Genomic DNA, 16,948 nt, shown 5'->3' with positions numbered 1-16,948 from the left:
GCAGGGGGTGTGCCTGGGGTTCCCCACACTTTTGCTTGCTGCCCCCACCTGAAGGCAAAACCAAGGTACTAGGCAGGGACCACTGCCATCCACAACCTCTGCCTGAGAATGGAGGGCAGGGTGGGAAGGGGTGGAGCAGAAAGAAGAGCCCCTGCCAGCACACACCCGGCCCCACAGGGAGGTCCCCAGCAGGCCACATTTCTGCCACAACCCTGCCCTCAGCTGGATCCCTCCCACTATAAACACCTGAAACAGCCACCCCAGCAACCCAGGCCCCCAGAAGACTCACCCTTCTCCGAATCTTCTTTGCCTTCTTCTCTCCCGTCCTCTTTTCCCTCCTCGTCCTCTCCTTCCTAATACATAATTTTAAAATTCAATTTAAAAAGGCATGCAGTTAGTTATGATGCCTTGAAAGGACAAGGCCCAGAACAAAGAGCCTCACATCCTCCCACTATCTGTGCACAGCAGGTTTGTGCCCCCATTTTCCACCTAGGAACCACATTGCTGGTTAGGTGGTCTGCACTTTCTACCAGACCACATGGCCTCCTTCTGCTAGCCACCCATCACCCACAGCCTGTGAACCCTGTAGTGAGGCCTGCTCTTCAGCCCAGCTCAGTCCTCCCAGGCACCATCTACAGACAGAAAACATCTGGGGCCAGAGGCCACTTACTGCTCGGGAGCCTTTCTCCATAGGCTCAGTGCCTTCAGCACCCTCTGCAGCTTCCCCCTCAGTGCCCTCATCTGTAATGGGAGAGGAGGTGAGCTCAGCCCTGGAGCCCTATGGGGCAGGGAGTAAAGACAGGAGGCAGGGCCCTGGGCCACCCAGCTCACCATTGTCTGAATCACTGTTGTCCGAGCAGTCCGTCCGGGTAGCTTTGCTGTCTGGCTCATCAGGACTGCCACCCTGCTTTCTCTTCTTCTTTTTGGTCTGGGCCAGAAAGAGGAAGATAGATCAGAAGAAGTGGCTCTACCCCAGTAGGGGCCAGGAGGGACAGGCTGCCTTACTCACGCGGAAGTCAGCAGTAGTCCAGGTCTTCCAGGTCCGCCTCATCTGCTTCATGCCATTGCCAAATCCAAAGCCAAAGCGGGAGCTGCCTGGGAAGGCACCCCCGCCGCGCATGCCCTGGAACATGCCGTACTCAGGGATGATGTTCTGGGAGAAGAGGGAGGGCAGCCGGGAGGCACCAGGCATGCACTGGCCCCGGGCCCCCATGGGGTCTTCCCACATGCGCCCATAGCCCGAGGCCATTGGCCGGCCGCTCCGGGCATCCCGGGCCCAGCCCTGCGCCCTTGGACCGAAGGTGTCGCTGCTACGCATGCGGAATTGGTCACGGTAGGCATCATACTGGCCCTCATAGGCCATTTCCATCTCAGGGTCAAGCTCGCTGTAGTCATAGCCTGACCGGTAGAGGTCGCGCTCACTCAGGATGGCCCTGGAGTCACAGGCCTCATAGGAGTCATATCTGCAGAGACATGTAGCAAGCATCAGGCAGAACCCCCACAATGTCCCGCACCTTCAGCTAGTCTAGCCACTGCTCCTGCCATACCCTCTCCCAACCTCCGAGACCTGAGACAGGAAGTTCAGCTCCAGCTACCCAGTCCAGCCCTGTTCAGGAGGCTCACTGTCTGTCCAGAAATGCCAAAGAGCAGAGTCCTAGAAGCATGTTCTCGTAAGGGCTCCCACCACCCCAAGCTTGAACGTACCTATGCACCAGCCTGGGGACCCTAAGAAAGACCCTGGCAGGGAGCCTCTCATCCACTGAGTCTCTACAAGGGACAAGGCTGCTCTCAGCCCTTCCAGAAACATGCACCATTGGTGGTGGTCACAACACCCAGGGCTGCTCCTTAGGGGCAAGGCTACGCACCCCAGGACAATGAATGCTTAGCCGATGAGGTGGGCAATGCCCGTGGAACACTGAGCTAGTCTCATCCCTCATGGCTAGAGGAGCCCTCAAACCCTCCAAAGCCCCTGACCATGCAGAATAAGTGAGAAAAGATGGGGAGCATTTCTCAGGAGACACTGGGAGATTGCCAAGGGATCAGAAAAAAGTTCAAACCAGGTGTGATGGCTCATGCCTATAATCCTAGCTACTGGGAGGAGGAGATCAGGAGGACTACAGTTCGAGGCCAGCCTGGAAAAAGAGTTCTTAAGGTCCCATCTCAACCAATGGCTGGGCATGGTGGTACATGTTTGTTATCCCAGCTAGCAGAAGCACAAATAGGAGGATCGTGGTCCAGGCCAGCCCAGGCATAAAGCAAGAACCTATCTCTAAATAATCAATGCAAAAAGGGCTGGCAGCACTGGGCACCAGTGACTTATGCCTGAAATCCTAGCTACTCAGGAGGCAGAAATCAGAAGGATCACTGTTTGAAGCTAGCATGGACAAATAGTTTGTGAGACCTTATCTTGAGAAAATCCATCATAAAAAAGGGCTGGTGGAATGGCTCAAGGTGTAGGCTCTGAGTTCAAGCCCAAGTACTGGAAAAAAATGGGGGGGGGTGTGGGGGATGGCTGGCAGAGTGACTCAGGTAACAGAGTTCCTACCTAGCCAAGTATGAGGACCTGAATCCAAAAAAGAAAGAGTTCTAAACCCTCTGCACAGCAGGAAGTGGTGGTACATGCCTGTAGTCTCAGCTAGAGGCTGAAATGGGAGGATTACATGAGTTTATGAGACCAGCCTAAGCAACATGGCAAGCTCCTGTCCCAAAAACAATGAAAGAAAAAAGAAGACAAAAAAGATTTCTTCATATTGGGCTGGAATTATATGTCAGCAGTAGAGCACTTGCCTGGTGTATGAAAGGCCCTGGGTTAAATCCCTAGCACCACAAGAAAACAAACCAAAAATCTTCTCTAAACCCTATCGAGGCTGGGGGTATAACTCAATGATAGAACACTTGCTTAGCATGAGAGAGGCCCTGGGTTCCATCCCTAGTACTGCAAAACAAACAAACAAAAACCTACACATCACCTAGGAAGGAAGCCAGACCTCCTGTCTGAGACAGAGTTAGTTTAACTGTGGCTGCAGCTCAGATCTCACACCCTTCATGGGTACAGGGTCCTAACTGTACTCTCCTCCCTAAGCTCAGGACACAGAAGGCACCAGCAGATGGAAGAGCAGCAGCAGCAGCTCTGCCATTCCTTCTCTTACCCTGCTCCCTGGCCTACAGGCTATAGCAAGGGACGGTGAGCCCATGTAAAGTAAGTAAGTCCCCTTTTCCTTTCCAGTGGCCCTGAAGATTTACTTGGCTCTACCAGTGACCAGCCCAACTCCTCCCTACTCTCTGCTCTCCTCTATCTGTCAGCTAGAGCCATCATCCAGCTCCACTACTGGGTCCCCTGCTAGAAATATGTGTGAACCTCCTTACTAGGGCATATGCACTCGTGGACCAACACCAATTCAGTCAATGACAATGCAACTAGCAGGTGATGCTCTGCAGAGGGGTAGATCTGGATGAAAGAGCCAGCCCCACCATGCTCTTGCTGGGTACCTTTGGGCAAAGGATGTAGCTTGCCTGCACTTCAGTTTCTCCCTCTACAAACCCAGACAACAAGAGTCCCCTATAGGGATGCTTTCAACAGGCACACATTCATAAGGCATCGGAAAGTGACAATGAAGTATCCACATCTGCCCACCCTTTGCATGAGGATGGCCCAGTTTACAAAAGCTAATCCCACCCTTCAGGCCAAACCCAATCTGTCCTGCCCTGAGACTGCAGGATGCAAAGTCTGGACTGGACACCAAATGGCTATCCCAAAGGCAGGGGATGCTAGACACTCTGCTCCTGAGGAGCCATTCTGTGGGTACAGTGAAGTCAGCCCAATGGGGGCCTGCTGCACCTGCAAGTCAAGGAGGGGGCGGCACTGAGGAGGGGTGGATGATACAGATCCAAGAAGGGAAATACAGTGGTCCTCACTGGGAGCAGAGTGTCTGAGAAGCCCAGAGCCACGAGGGAGGAACCAGAGGAGCATTCAGTGGAAGACACCAGCGGGCAGTAGGAAGTAGTCACCCCTGCAGAGCCTCAGCCCCTATGCAGTCCCCACTTACCTTTCTCCACCTGAGCCATACACGCCTCCTTGCATCATGTCTGTCTCCAAGTGTGGCACCATATCTAAGCGCTGGTTAATTCTGGATAAAACGGAATCGGCACTGGCGCTACCCGAGGCACTAGGATTTGCATTTGTGTCAGAGCTAGGCATTTCCCAAGAGTTTGAAGTGGCCATACCATACCCATAGTTGGTGGTGTTATCCTGGCCATAGCCATAGCCATAACCATAGTTCTCGTAGCCTGCAGTGAGGGAGAAAGAGGGACAGACAGAGATGGCGGGGGCAGGGATAAGAGAGGAAGAAGCAGACAGAGGAAACACAGAGAAAAGGGTGTCATCTGTCACAGAGACAAGTTGGGGGACTATAGCCACCAAAGTGGGGTGGGCCCTCAACATTCCAGCAAGGACCTCCTGTCATGGAGCAGCCAGCCCCAGGGATAGTCAAAGCCCTCTTAGCCAAACTGGGCAGTGGCAGAGAAACACAACCAGTTCAGTCCCAAGGGAGGAGAGGGCTCTTGAGAATGATACTTGCCTCTGTTTGTCCCAGAGTTCCAAGTTCCATATCCTACAAAAAGTAAAAGAGCAATTATATCCACAGTTGCTTCTAGTACCACATGAGTTTCACTCAGTTTAATTCACTTCGACAGTTATTCCCAATACCTGATTGGCTACAGCCAACTAAACCTCCCCTAATTAAGATGATATTAGACAGCACCACACACATATGCACCAGTCCATTCACTGCTGGTGTACATAAGCAGTCTGTGACTCTGTGCATTTAATATTTAAGAAGCCTCCTGTTTCCAACATTCTCAGCTATCAAACTTGGCTCCTACACTCCTCCCTCAGAGAGCTACAATTAGATGACCTCCCTGCCCCTGGCTGTAAACACTAAACGAAGGAAAATGGTTCATGGTGCCTCATGTAGACTACAGGTTAGAACACTTGCCTAGCATACATCAGGCCCTGAGTTCATTCCCCCTGCACTGCTGAACTAATAAATAAATATCAGAGACTGTTATACAAGAAACCTGGTACAGAATACATAGCCCACTGAAATCATGTCACCCAAATCACTCATCCAAGCCATTTAGAGCAAGGAAAAGGTCCATCCCAGTTCTCCAAATGTCAACAAGCCCTTGAACTGTGTGAGTGTGCTAGACAGGAGCACATCACTGAGTGAAGGATAACAAGCAACTCCTAGCTTGAGAAAAGCCTTTGAAAGAACAATCTGCACCATAAACTAAACATGCTTTGGACTTGACTACAGTGTATGGTAAAAAATTCATTTCACCTGAAAATTCATTTCAGGTGCATAAAGCTGCTGAGAACTGGCTGGGTTCCAGTGATTCACGCATGTAATTCTAGCTACTCAGGAGGCAAAGATCAGGAGGATCAAGGTTTGAAGCCAGCCCGAGCAAATAGTTTGAGAGACTCTATCTCGAAAAACCCTTCACAAAAATAGGGCTGGTGGCGTGGCTCAAGGTATAGGTCCTGAGTTCAAGTCCCAGTACCACAAAATAGATAAATAAATAAAAAGAAAAAGAACAAGAAAATTGGGGGCTGCTGGGGATTGAACCCATGGATGGTAAGCACTTCCTCTACCGCTGAGCTATACTCCCAGGCCCACAGAAACTAAAAATTTTAAAAGTAGGATTTATTATATTAAAAACATGAAATACTTAAGTATAAATATAACAAAATGTGTGCAGGATCTCTGTGTTGAAAACCATAAAACACTAATGAAAGAATTCAAGACCTAAAGGGATTAACATTGTTTTTGTGTACCAAAAGACTTGACATTGTTAAGAAGTCAAATCTAAACTAATGTATAGATGCAAGGCTATCTTACTCAAAATCTATGCAAGATTTTTTTTTGATAAAAACCGATATACTGCTAGGCATCACTGGCTCACATCTATAATCCTAGCTACTCAGGAGGCAGAGATCAGGAGGATTGTGATTCGAAGCCAGCCTGAGCAGAGTTCACAAGACCTTATCTCCAAAACACCCAACACAAAAAAGGGCTGATGGAGTGGCTCAAGGTGTAGGCTCTGAACTCACACCCCAGTACTACAAAAAAAAAGAAAAAACAGATATATTGATTCTAAAATTTACATGCAAACCCAAAGAAGCTAGAATATTCAAAAAAACTTGGAAAAAGAATAAACCCAGGACTCACATTAATTGATTTCAAAACCTACTATCTAAGTTAGGTGCTGGTGGCTCACATCTGTAATCCTCGCTACTTGAACGCTGAGATCGGGAAGATCATTGTTTGAGGTCAGCCAGAGCAAATAGTTCACAAGACTCAATCTCCAAAACAACCAGAGGAAAATGGACTGGAGGGGTGGCTCAAATAATAGAGTACCTGTTTTGCAAGGGCAAAGCCCTAAATTCAAACCCCAGTTCTACTGGAAAAAAAAAGTCAAAGGCAATCCACTAGAGAAAAAACAGTTTTTTCAATAAATGGTGCTGGAACTATTATGTATAATAGGCTCCACTTCCAAAGAACCTTGGCCTACACAGAAATAGATCACAGACTAAGTGAAAAACCTAAACCTAAACATCTAACTAGGCACAGTGGCTCACACCTGCAATCCCAGCTACTCAGAAGGCAGAGATCAGAGGATTATAGTTGGAGGGCAGCCCAGACAAAAAGTTAGCAAGATCCCATCTCAAATAAGATGGGTGCACACCTGTCATTTCCATGGGCAAAAAGCAAGACCCTATGTTTTATAACTTAAAATAAAAAGGATTGAAGGTATGGCTCAAGTAACAAAGCCAAGTTCAAGGCCCTGAACTCAAACCCCAGTGCTGCCAAACAAAAACAAAAACAAAAAAAACCCTGAACATTTAAAAGAAAAGTTGGGAGGAAGTGTTTGTGATCTTGGGTTAGGCATAGATTTCTTAGATATAACCCCAAATCATAATCCATTAAAGAAAAGAATAATAAATTAGACTTCATCAAAATTAAGAACTTGATTTCTTCAAAAGACCCTGACAAAGAGCATAGATAAGCCACATCTGGGAGAAAATATCTGCAAGTGGCACATCTGACCAAAGAATTTAAGAAGATGGAACTTTCAAGGCCTGAGGGGTGTAGCTTGGTGATATAATGCTTGCCTAGCATGCTGGAGGCCTTGGATTCCATCTCCAGCACAGGGGTAGGGGTGGGGATATGTGACTACATTTTATTGAAAGAGGGAGACAGGGAGAGCAGGATAGGGAAGCCATGCAAACCAAATTTCTCTTCATTTGCCCTCTCCCTCTGGGACCACTGCTAATAGTTGGGGAACCTATCTGAGTTTATTCAGTGATTCCTGATGGACGGTCAGAACTTGACAATAAAACAATATACCCTAGCTAAGTAACCAAGACATTTTCTTCATTCCAAAGATGGCTCCTTCCCTAGGTAGGCATGTCCTGTGACAGACCTACTAGGGTCACAGATCACTAAATGACAGCTTTACTGGCAGTTCAGGACTGCTGCAGCATGACAACCAAACAGTACCTGTGAATCCTGTCGAGTAGCTACTTCTGAATTTGAGAATAAAGCATGTCTGTTTACAGTTGAAAAATCAATTGGAAAATTTCATTCAACACTGTGAGTGAAGCCCACTGGCATAAGATGGCTTGACTAAATTCTCTAAAAGCCAACTAAATCCATATGCTCAGCCTCTCCCACAGCTGGCACATGTATCATCCTAGGACTGAGTTAACAGTTTGGTTTCACCTGGACCGATCCTTTAGCCTTCAGCTATTCTCCTTCCCAAGACCTCAAGGGGGATTTTCTGAAGCCAGCTCTTGGGTCAAAGGCCACAGATATTTCTGTAGAACATTAAAGGGCCAAAGGAACGAATCCTTTATGGGCTAGCTGACTCAGTAACACAGATATCATCAGGATTGCCCCAAAGGGAAGCACTAGCTATTCAAATGCCCCACCATATCATTTTATACAAGTCTGGGTTTAGTAAAGCAAGACAGGGTGACAGCAAAGCCAAAGGCAATCAAGAAGGCCTGGGACTGCTCTACCAATAGAAGGCAGAAGACTCTGGTTCCCACCAATGGCCTACACTTACCATAATCACAGGTGGGCTGAGCGCTGGTGTCCGAGTATGTTGACTGCAAAGTGGTTTCAGATCCTTGGACAAAGCCTAAATAAAGGCACAAAGTGGTTAATTTCCCCAAACAAGCCACAGGAAAATGACTAAGACTATCTACCATTCAGTATAAATTGGTATACCTACCTAGGCCCTCCCTTAGTTGGAAAACCTCCAAAACCTCTAGATTGTACACTAATCAAACTTCCAGAACATATTGACCAAAGGAAAGGTAGGCTATGTTTAACTTGTTACACCAGAAGGATTATATAACAACTTTTTTGATAAATGAATACCCAAGTTATCATTAAGTTATCTATAGGAAAAATTTTTATCAAATCACTAAGATGAACTATTTCTAATTCAAACAACGATGGAGATCAGTTTTGAAATAATGTACCCTCATTCCCTTGTTCCAAATCTGAAACAGAAACTGTGTATTTTAGTTTTCTCATTTAAGAAGGTATGTATTACTTTTCTCAGGTTTGAACTCAGAGTTTCAGATTTGCAAGGCAGGTGTTCTATGGCTTGAGCCACACCTCCAGGCCCATTTTGTGTGTGTGTGTGTGTGTGTGTGCGTGTGTGTGTGCGTGCGTGAGCATATGTATGTGGTGCTGGGAACTGAATCCAGGATCTTGTGCAAGGTAGGCAAGCCTGTAATTATTTGATGTTGGCATGTTTATATGGAAATAAATAACACATACAAGATGAACATCCCTAATCTGAAATCTAAAATCTGAAACTTTCTGGTGTCAACAAGAGGCCACAAGTGGAAAATTCCACACTTAACTTTATGTGACTAGTCACAATCAAAACACAGGTGCACTACAAATATGGTATAAAATATAAATGAATTTCATGTTTATACATGGATCCCATCCCCAAGACATCTCATTAGCTATATACAAATATTCAAAAACAGAAACAAAAAAAACCCAGCCAGGCGCTGGTGGCTCACGCCTGTAATCCTAGCTACTCAGGAGGCAGAGACCAGGAGAATTGAGGTTCAAAGCCAGCCTGGGCAAATAGTTTGCGAGACCCTATCTCAAAAAAAAAAAAATAATAATAATAATAAAAAACCCTAACAAAAACAGGGCTGGTGGAGTTGCTTAAGGTGTAGGCCCTGAGTTCAAACCCTAGTACTGCAAGGAAAAAAAAAAAAAAAAAACCCCAAACTCTGAAATCTTAGTCCTCATCTGGATAAGGGACACTGGACCTGTGGTGGTATATAACATACTGTCTTCTCAATTCTCAACCTACTTCTCCATTTAAAATGAAGTAGTACCAAGTAAGTAAGGAAAACTCGAACCTCTATCAGAAACGATTACTTTTAAAGACTGGTTACGAATCTGGGCGCTGGTGGCTCGCCCCTGTAATCCTAGCTATTCAGGAGGCAAAGATTAGGAGGATCACAGTTCAAAGCCAGCCCCCATGAAGAGTTCACACGACCCTATCTTGAAAAAAAACCCATTAAAAAAAAAAAAAAAAAGGGATAGTGGAGCGGCTCAAGTGGCAGACTGCCTGCCTAGCAAGTGTGAGGCCCTGAATTCAAACCCCAGTACTGTAAAAAACAAAACAAAACAAAAAAAAGACTAATTAATCCTGACACTGAAGCCTGATTTTTAAAATATATTTTTAAATGACTTACCCTTAGCACTGAAATTATGTTAGATACCATGAAAAGCGACATTTGTCTCTTCTCACTAGAGCCAACTCTAGTTAAAATTAAAGCCAGAGCCTCCAATAGATTATTTACAACAGAAACACACACATCAAGTACTATCCCCCTGGGTAGGCATTCTCATATTTGTTGACAGACTATTTTATTTCTTAAGACTGTGGCAACAAAGAGGCCAGCAACAGCAGCCAAGACTGAACAAGTGCTTCCCCTGCAGGGTGCTAAGAGCTTTATCTGTGTTTCTCATTTCATCCTAGCCAAAGCTAGTGGAGGGGGACTGGGCAAGATCCCTTTCCCTGACATTCCCAAGGTCCAAAAAGGTCTCAAGCCAAATACTCCCCACATATGTGGTGCCAAACTCATGGGGCAAAATGGACCTGTAAGGACATTTATAATCTTTCTTTATCCTACTTGGTACAAAATTAATGTGTTTTCTGTTTCTTTTATACTGCTGGAAATAAACCCAGGGCCTCCAGCACGCCAGGCCCACACTTTTTCAACCCCTAACCCTAATGTGTTTAATTTCAGGAGCCTGCCCTGACACTAGTAGGGTGCTATGATACACACTTCTCTTAAGCTAGAATTCCCAACACATCCAGCTCCAAAGGTTCCCAATAAGCAGCTATGGGCTCAACTTCATCTAAGTGAACACAGCTTGGGTTCTTGGGGAAGGAGAAAACAGAAAATAGACCCAGCCTTTTCTATTCTAATTAAAGACACGAGTTTAAATGGATTCTTTTAAGGGATCTGGGGCCTTCTTGAGACGCCTAAAGTCTAAATGTGGATGATTTAGCAACTGTCCACAAGAAACACTGAAAGCATTCTTTGGGGAGTTCACCTACAGAAAAACCTCATAACGAAAGAAGTATTCAACCCCAGCCTTTTTCATTGCTAGCTCAACTAGCTTCTGGAAACTTGTTTGTTCAGCAACAGGGCTGCCACCAAAATGCTCCCAGACTGTATGTAATGAGGGTTTCTTCTTCTTTTTATTTATTTATTTTTTGGAAATGCAGTCTTGCTATATTGCTCAGGGTGGTCACAAACTCCTGGGTTCAAATGATTCTCTCACTTCAGACTCCAAAGTTGCTGGGACTACAGATATGTACTACCTCACCCAGCTATGTACTACCTCACCCAGCTGTGTAATATGTTTTGTTTTGTGCATTTTTTTGGTTTAGTTTTTTTGGTTTTGTTTTTTGCAGTACTGGGGTTTTAATTTAGGGCCTACACCTTGAGCCACACCACCAGCCCTTTTTTTTTTTTTTTGTGATGTGTTTTTTTCAAGACAGGGTCTCTCGAACTATTTGCCTAGGCTGGCTTTGAACTGTGATACTCCTGATCTCTGCCTCCTGAGTAGCCAGGGTTACAGGCATGAGCCACTGGTGCCCAGCTTTGGTTTGGGGTTCTTTGTTGTTTGTGATCCTAGAGATCAAACCCAGGGGCCTTGTGCATGCTAGGCAAGCACTCTATCACTGAACTTATAGCCTCGGCCCTGGTTTTGGGTTTTTGAGACAAGGCTTCAATTATATACTCCAGGCTAGTCTTGAACTCTCAATTGTCCTGTCTCCTCTCCTACACAGTGATGTGGCTTTTAAATGCAGTTGTTGCTAGGTTTTGCTGGGGATTGGTTCCAGGACACACCCTCCCACCCAAGGATAGCAAAATTCACACATGTCCAAGTCCCTTATATAACCTGGCTTACATTTGCACATACTTTAAATCATCTCTAGATTACTTAGAAGACTTAACAAAATGTAAATGCTGTATAAATAGCTGTCATAGTGTATTGTTTAGGGAACAATGATGAGACAAGAGACTGTACATGTTCAGTAGAGATTTTTTTCCCAAAATATTTACAATATTCTGTTGGTTGAATTCATAGACACAGACCTCACAGATACAGAAGGCTACCCACACTGCAAGTGCAATGGGAACCTACTATACCTCAACAGCAACACATACTGGGGTGCAGTAAGCAAACTGCAGAGCAAAAGATCTATGTCTGTTCAGGAAAGAGGCCCTGCTTCCTCCCTGAGAAAGAAACAGGACAGGGCTGAGCACTGAGCTCGGTGGAAGAGTACTTGTCTAGCATGTGGAAGCACGGGCTCCAATCCCAGCTTTGCAAAGAGAGAGGAGAGGGGAGGGGAGAAGCAAGGGAGCAGAGGAGAGGAGAGAGGGAAGGGGGTGAGGAGAGGGAGGGAAGGAGGGAGGGAGAGGGAGGAAGAGAGAGGGAGAGAGAGAGAATATCCAGCAAAACTAGTAAACCTTCAGGTCCATGGCTATCTCTGCTGTATTCTGTCCTCACATTAATATCCTGTTTGACAGTACAGTCTCTGGAGCAGAACCTTCTTTTAGCCAGTTGTGGCTATTATGAATAAATTCTTATCTGACTCATAAAGTGTTTTCTTTTTCGTTATTTTTCCAGCCTGATCAGCTCTGGGTGAAAAAATAAGCCCTGGTTGGCCCTAGAAAGCTAAGGGTCAGCTCACGGATTTCTAATTCTGCAGTATAACCCAATCTTCGCTCTTAGCGAGCCTCTCTCAACTTTTCTTTAAGAGAGAATTCTTTGAAGGACTGATATGAGAATGACAAAGATTAGAGGACAACTGGAACTAACTTGACTCCAACCTCTGCTGAGCCAGGAGTGGGGTGGTAACCAGCCTCTGAGATGCCTATAATGAATCTTTCCTCCTGAGATGACACAGTCCCCTCCCAAAGTAACAGAGGTATCCAGTGTGACCAGTATGATTTAAGGAAATGAGTGAATGTGACTGCTAAGGCATCTGTTTTGCTCTTTCTTGGATCATTCAGTCTAAAGGAAACCAGCCACCATGTTGTTAGGATTCCTCCGCAGCCCTACAGAGATATCCATATGGTAAGGAACCACAGCCAGAATTAATCTGTCAGGCACAGGAGTTTGAGTCACACTAGAGGCGGGGCCACTACACCAGTCAAGCTTTTAGATGATTATAGTCTCAACTGACAACCTAAATGTAACCCAAGCTAAAACTGCCCAGCTAAACCACTTGTGCATTCCTAACACAATGAAACTGTGAAATAAAAGCTTTCTATAAAAAGACTGGCAACATTTCAGACCTTTGTTTGAAGGCCCGATTCTAGATTTTTTTCTGCCCTTTTTCTTATTGCTCCCATCTTGCTTTTTGGTCCTAGAGATGGAGTCTCCTTTCCCAAGTATAAATAAAACAACTGGGTCCAAAAGCTGTATGAATTAACAAAGAAGTAAATTATTTCTATCATCGTTTGTTTAATAATAGTAACATTTGTTTCAAAGCTTCCAGGACTTATCCTTAAAGCAAGGAGTTATCTGAAATGTGACTTAATATGCCCTTGAATTTAGTGATCTGCTTCTTTTTTCTTGGCGGTAGGGTGGCAGCAGTGCTGGGAATGGAACCCAGGGCCTCACAAGTGCTAATCAAGCATTCTACCACTGAACTACACCCTCATCCCTGATCAGATGCTCTGTGTGTGTGTGTTTCTGGGGCTTGAATTCAGGTCCATGAGCTTATGAAGCAGAAGCTCTACCATTTAAGTCATGCCACAGCCTTTTTGTTTTAGTTATTTTTTGGATAGGGTCTCACATTTATACCTGGGCCAGACTAGATCGAGATCCCTCTGTTCATGCTTCCTATACAGCTGGAGTGACAAGCTCTCTGCACCATGCCCAGTTTTTATTGGTTGAAATGGGATCTTGTGACTTTTTGCAGAGGATGGCCTCCAATCATAATCCTCCCAATCTCTGCCTCCCAAGTGGCTAGATTTGCAGGTGTGAGGCACACACAGCACCTAGTTATGGCTTCTTTTTTGTTTGTCTGCTTTTTGAGACAGGGTCTTGCCTTCTAGTCCTATCTCCAATTCCTGAGTGCTGGGATTACAGGAATGCACCCCCCCACATGCCTTTAAAAGGGAAAGACCCACATTACAAAGCCACTGTGGTAGCTGGGGACATGGCTAAAGCAGTAGAATGCCTGCCCAGCAAGAACAAGATCCTTATTGAAATCCCAATACTACAAAAAGAAAAGAAAGCTACTGTGGTTTTCAGTTTATCAAAATCAAGGGAAAACTATTCATTACCTCACTAGTCTGGCCCACCAAAATTATAGCCTACAAGATCTGGAGATGAAATTCAAGTTTGGCCATTAGGGACCTTTCTAATTCAGTCTATAAAAATAAATGCTCCAGCCATTCATCTTCTGGTTTGCTTATCAGCCCTGTCCCTAAATACCAGAGAACAATCTCCAGTTCTTGGTAAGACTTGGTGAAAAGAACTACATCTTAATTCCACCAACATTAACAACAATCCTATTGATTTTCATCTTGAATGCTACAGATGGGTTCCAATATAGCTGCCTAAACTCAGCATTACTGATGTTTGGGACCAGATAGTTCTGTGTGGTATGGGTCATTTTTCTGTGCACTACCAGAGGGCAAGCAGCAGCCCTGGCCTCTACCCACTAGATGTCAGTAGCATCCCACATAACCAGGGGAGACAACAAAAAACATGCCTCCAGACCTTGCCAAATAATCCCATGGAGGGTGGGAGGTGGGTGAATTACCCCTGCTGAGAACCACTGATCTACGGGATGGCTCCTGACCTTGGGGCCAGAGCAGGGAAGCCTGGCACACAAAGACTACAGAGAGGAGCTCACTGCTCAGTCTTGAACCTTCTAAATAGAATGCAAGTTACCCAGCAACCACATATGCTCAGGCCTGAAATACCTCCAGCAAGGGGGTAAAGGGTGTGGGTGGGGAGTCTGAGAAGCCTCATTGGCCACTGCCAAGGCAAATCCAGCTGGCCTTGGCAATTCACCCACAGATGATTCACAATCACCCAAGCATATCCCTCCCCCAACCCCCTGCCCCTCTCATCACCCACCTGCCCCTGATCAAATTCCACTGGCTTCCCTGGCAGATCTAAGGAGCCAGGAAGTTCCAGTCCATGGGCTTTTTACAGCAACAGCTGCTGAACCAGCTATCTTTACTCTCTCTCACTCTACTTATGTCTCGGCTGAAACCTCACCTCTTCCCAGAGGCGTCCACACTTTCCACGTAATGGATCAACCCCTCCAGAATCCTGTACTCATTTATTTGCCTATTGAGGTCTGCCCTCGCCCCTATAAGCTGCTGAAGGAATTCTTGTCAGCATTCCCAGTGCCTGTTCGGCATCTGACACGGTAAATTTGACAGATGTTCAGTGAATGAACGTAGAAATTAGCCACTCCTCGCCAAGGTTCAAGCTCAGTCCCAAAGGGCACAGCTCAAACCCTGCAAATATTTACATATCCCCCTGGGGCCTGGCGCCTCTCCCAGCTCTGGGACAGACCAAGGGGGTGGGCGGGGAAGTAGCTGCGACATTTTGCAGAGAAACTGCACCGGGGTGGGTGCGGCAATGGCGACGACAGCCGAGCCCCTGACTGATCTGAAAAGTAGAGACTTGAAAAACGACGACTTGGGACGTGGAGGTACGAGAAGCACCGGTCCGGGATGGAGAAGGTGAAAGCGGGGACCTCAAGCTTCACGGTCCCCTCATGGATCACGGACACAGACCACATAAGCCAAAACCTCGGACAGCTAGACACCGGGACGCCAGGGGTTCACCAAATATAGCAAGCCAAGAAGCCGTAGCGTAAGAGGTGCGACCCTAAGACTACAAGCCCACGGCGCCATTTTGTGACCGCAGAAGGCAAGTGACCAGGACGACACGGGAGACGTGGTCAAGTCCGGCACGGCCTCGACCCGTACCTACTTCGCCCCCCTTCCAGAGCACGACCCCTACCCTACCCGGCCCACCTGTGTAGCTCATGGCGGCGACGAACACTACGCCCGCGCACTCCGGCGAAAGCTCTGTGCGTCTGACGCCGAGATAGCTACAACAATCCCCCAGAGCCCCCTTCTACACACCCCAGCCCCGCCTCCCGTCCGTATTGGCTCACGCTAGTCATGGGCTTGACAACTAGTGGGCTGCCTCGCTGTCTACCTAAGCATCTTCTTGTATCAGTGGCTAAAGATGCTGTCAATCCTCTAAGGGCCCCGCCCTATACCCGCCTTCCGTTATGCTAAGCACGCGTTGATTGGTCGAGAGGAGTCCACGGAGAGGCGGAGTCCTGTGGGCTTGCGGAGCTGTACACTACGGAAAGACCAGAGGCCCAAACGCCGCCGGGCGGGAGGAGTAACTGTCCCCTGGGGACCCACCAGAGGGAGCCGAGACAATGGCGCGAGGCACCGCTGCGATCCCAGATCTGTGCTGTCACTGAAATGCTGACCAAACCTGGACTTAACTTTCTACACGACTCCGGACTTAGCTCCAAAAGGAGCGTGATAAAGCCATGGTGGAATGAGAAAATCAAGGCTGCCAAACAAGACGCTGAAATTCAGATATTACGTAATACCTGTAAAGAGATCAGTCTGGTGCTTGGTGCCCTGAATGTTACGTCATTAATCGTTACATAGTATCAGTCAATATACTTGTAAGGATTGGGGGTTCTCAGTAAGGTCCCCAACACCGCAAAAAAATATTTAATTTAAAAAAAAACACGAAAAATTTAAAAATACATTTGTATATGTATATGATACGTGCTTATGTTATATGTCATAAATCTATCTGTATTGTATATCATCATCTCAAATGCTCCTTCAAACCTGCAAGGAACTTTTGCGGTACTGGGCTTGAACTCAGGGCCTTCACCTTGAGCCAGTCCACCAGCCCAATTTTTTTTGTGATAGGTTTTTCGAGATAGGGTCTCGTGAACTATTTGCTTGGGCTGGCTTCGAACCGCGGTCCTCCTGATCTCTGCTTCCTGAGTAGATAGGATTACAGGCGTGAGCCACCAGTGTCTAGCATAGGAACTTTTTGTTGGGACTGGGGTTTGAGCTCAGAGCTTCATGATTGCAAAGCAAGCAGCTCTACCTCTTGACCCACACCTCCAGTCCATTTTGCACTGGTTGTTTTGGAGATGGGGTCTCTAGAACTAATTGCCCAGAGTGTCTTGTACCTCCCCATCTCAGCCTCTCAAGTAGCTAGGACTACAGGCATGAGCCACTGGCACCCAGGAAAATTTTTAAAATTCCCATTTAATCTGGGCATGGTGGTACATGTCTATAATC

General features: G+C 46.5%; 1 protein-coding gene across 3 annotated transcripts in view; it reads right to left on the bottom strand.

Moving 5' to 3' along the window:
* The window catches only part of Akap8l (A-kinase anchoring protein 8 like), a 33,873-nt gene extending 18,130 nt beyond the window's left edge, over positions 1–15,743 (bottom strand). For 2 of the 3 annotated variants that reach the window (XR_012441302.1, XM_020156135.2), the window contains exons 1-8: positions 15,635–15,743; positions 8,128–8,202; positions 4,578–4,610; positions 4,047–4,287; positions 1,010–1,463; positions 832–928; positions 671–741; positions 290–353 (exon numbers count right to left, since the gene is read on the bottom strand). Coding sequence is in view for 2 of the 3 variants with exons in the window: in XM_020156135.2 (XP_020011724.1) it covers positions 290–353; positions 671–741; positions 832–928; positions 1,010–1,463; positions 4,047–4,287; positions 4,578–4,610; positions 8,128–8,202; positions 15,635–15,647 (1,048 nt within the window). In the remaining variant the exon portion in view is untranslated. The remainder of the gene's footprint in view (positions 1–289; positions 354–670; positions 742–831; positions 929–1,009; positions 1,464–4,046; positions 4,288–4,577; positions 4,611–8,127; positions 8,203–15,634) is intronic. The other variant, XM_074053892.1, reaches the window with a different exon arrangement.
* Positions 15,744–16,948: the final 1,205 nt, after the last annotated feature.

This window comes from Castor canadensis, chromosome 14 (genome assembly GCF_047511655.1).
Source record: "Castor canadensis chromosome 14, mCasCan1.hap1v2, whole genome shotgun sequence".
Lineage (NCBI taxonomy): Eukaryota > Metazoa > Chordata > Mammalia > Rodentia > Castoridae > Castor > Castor canadensis.
The sequence above is the reverse complement of the archived record's forward strand: the minus strand, read 5'-3'. Positions and strand labels throughout refer to the sequence as shown.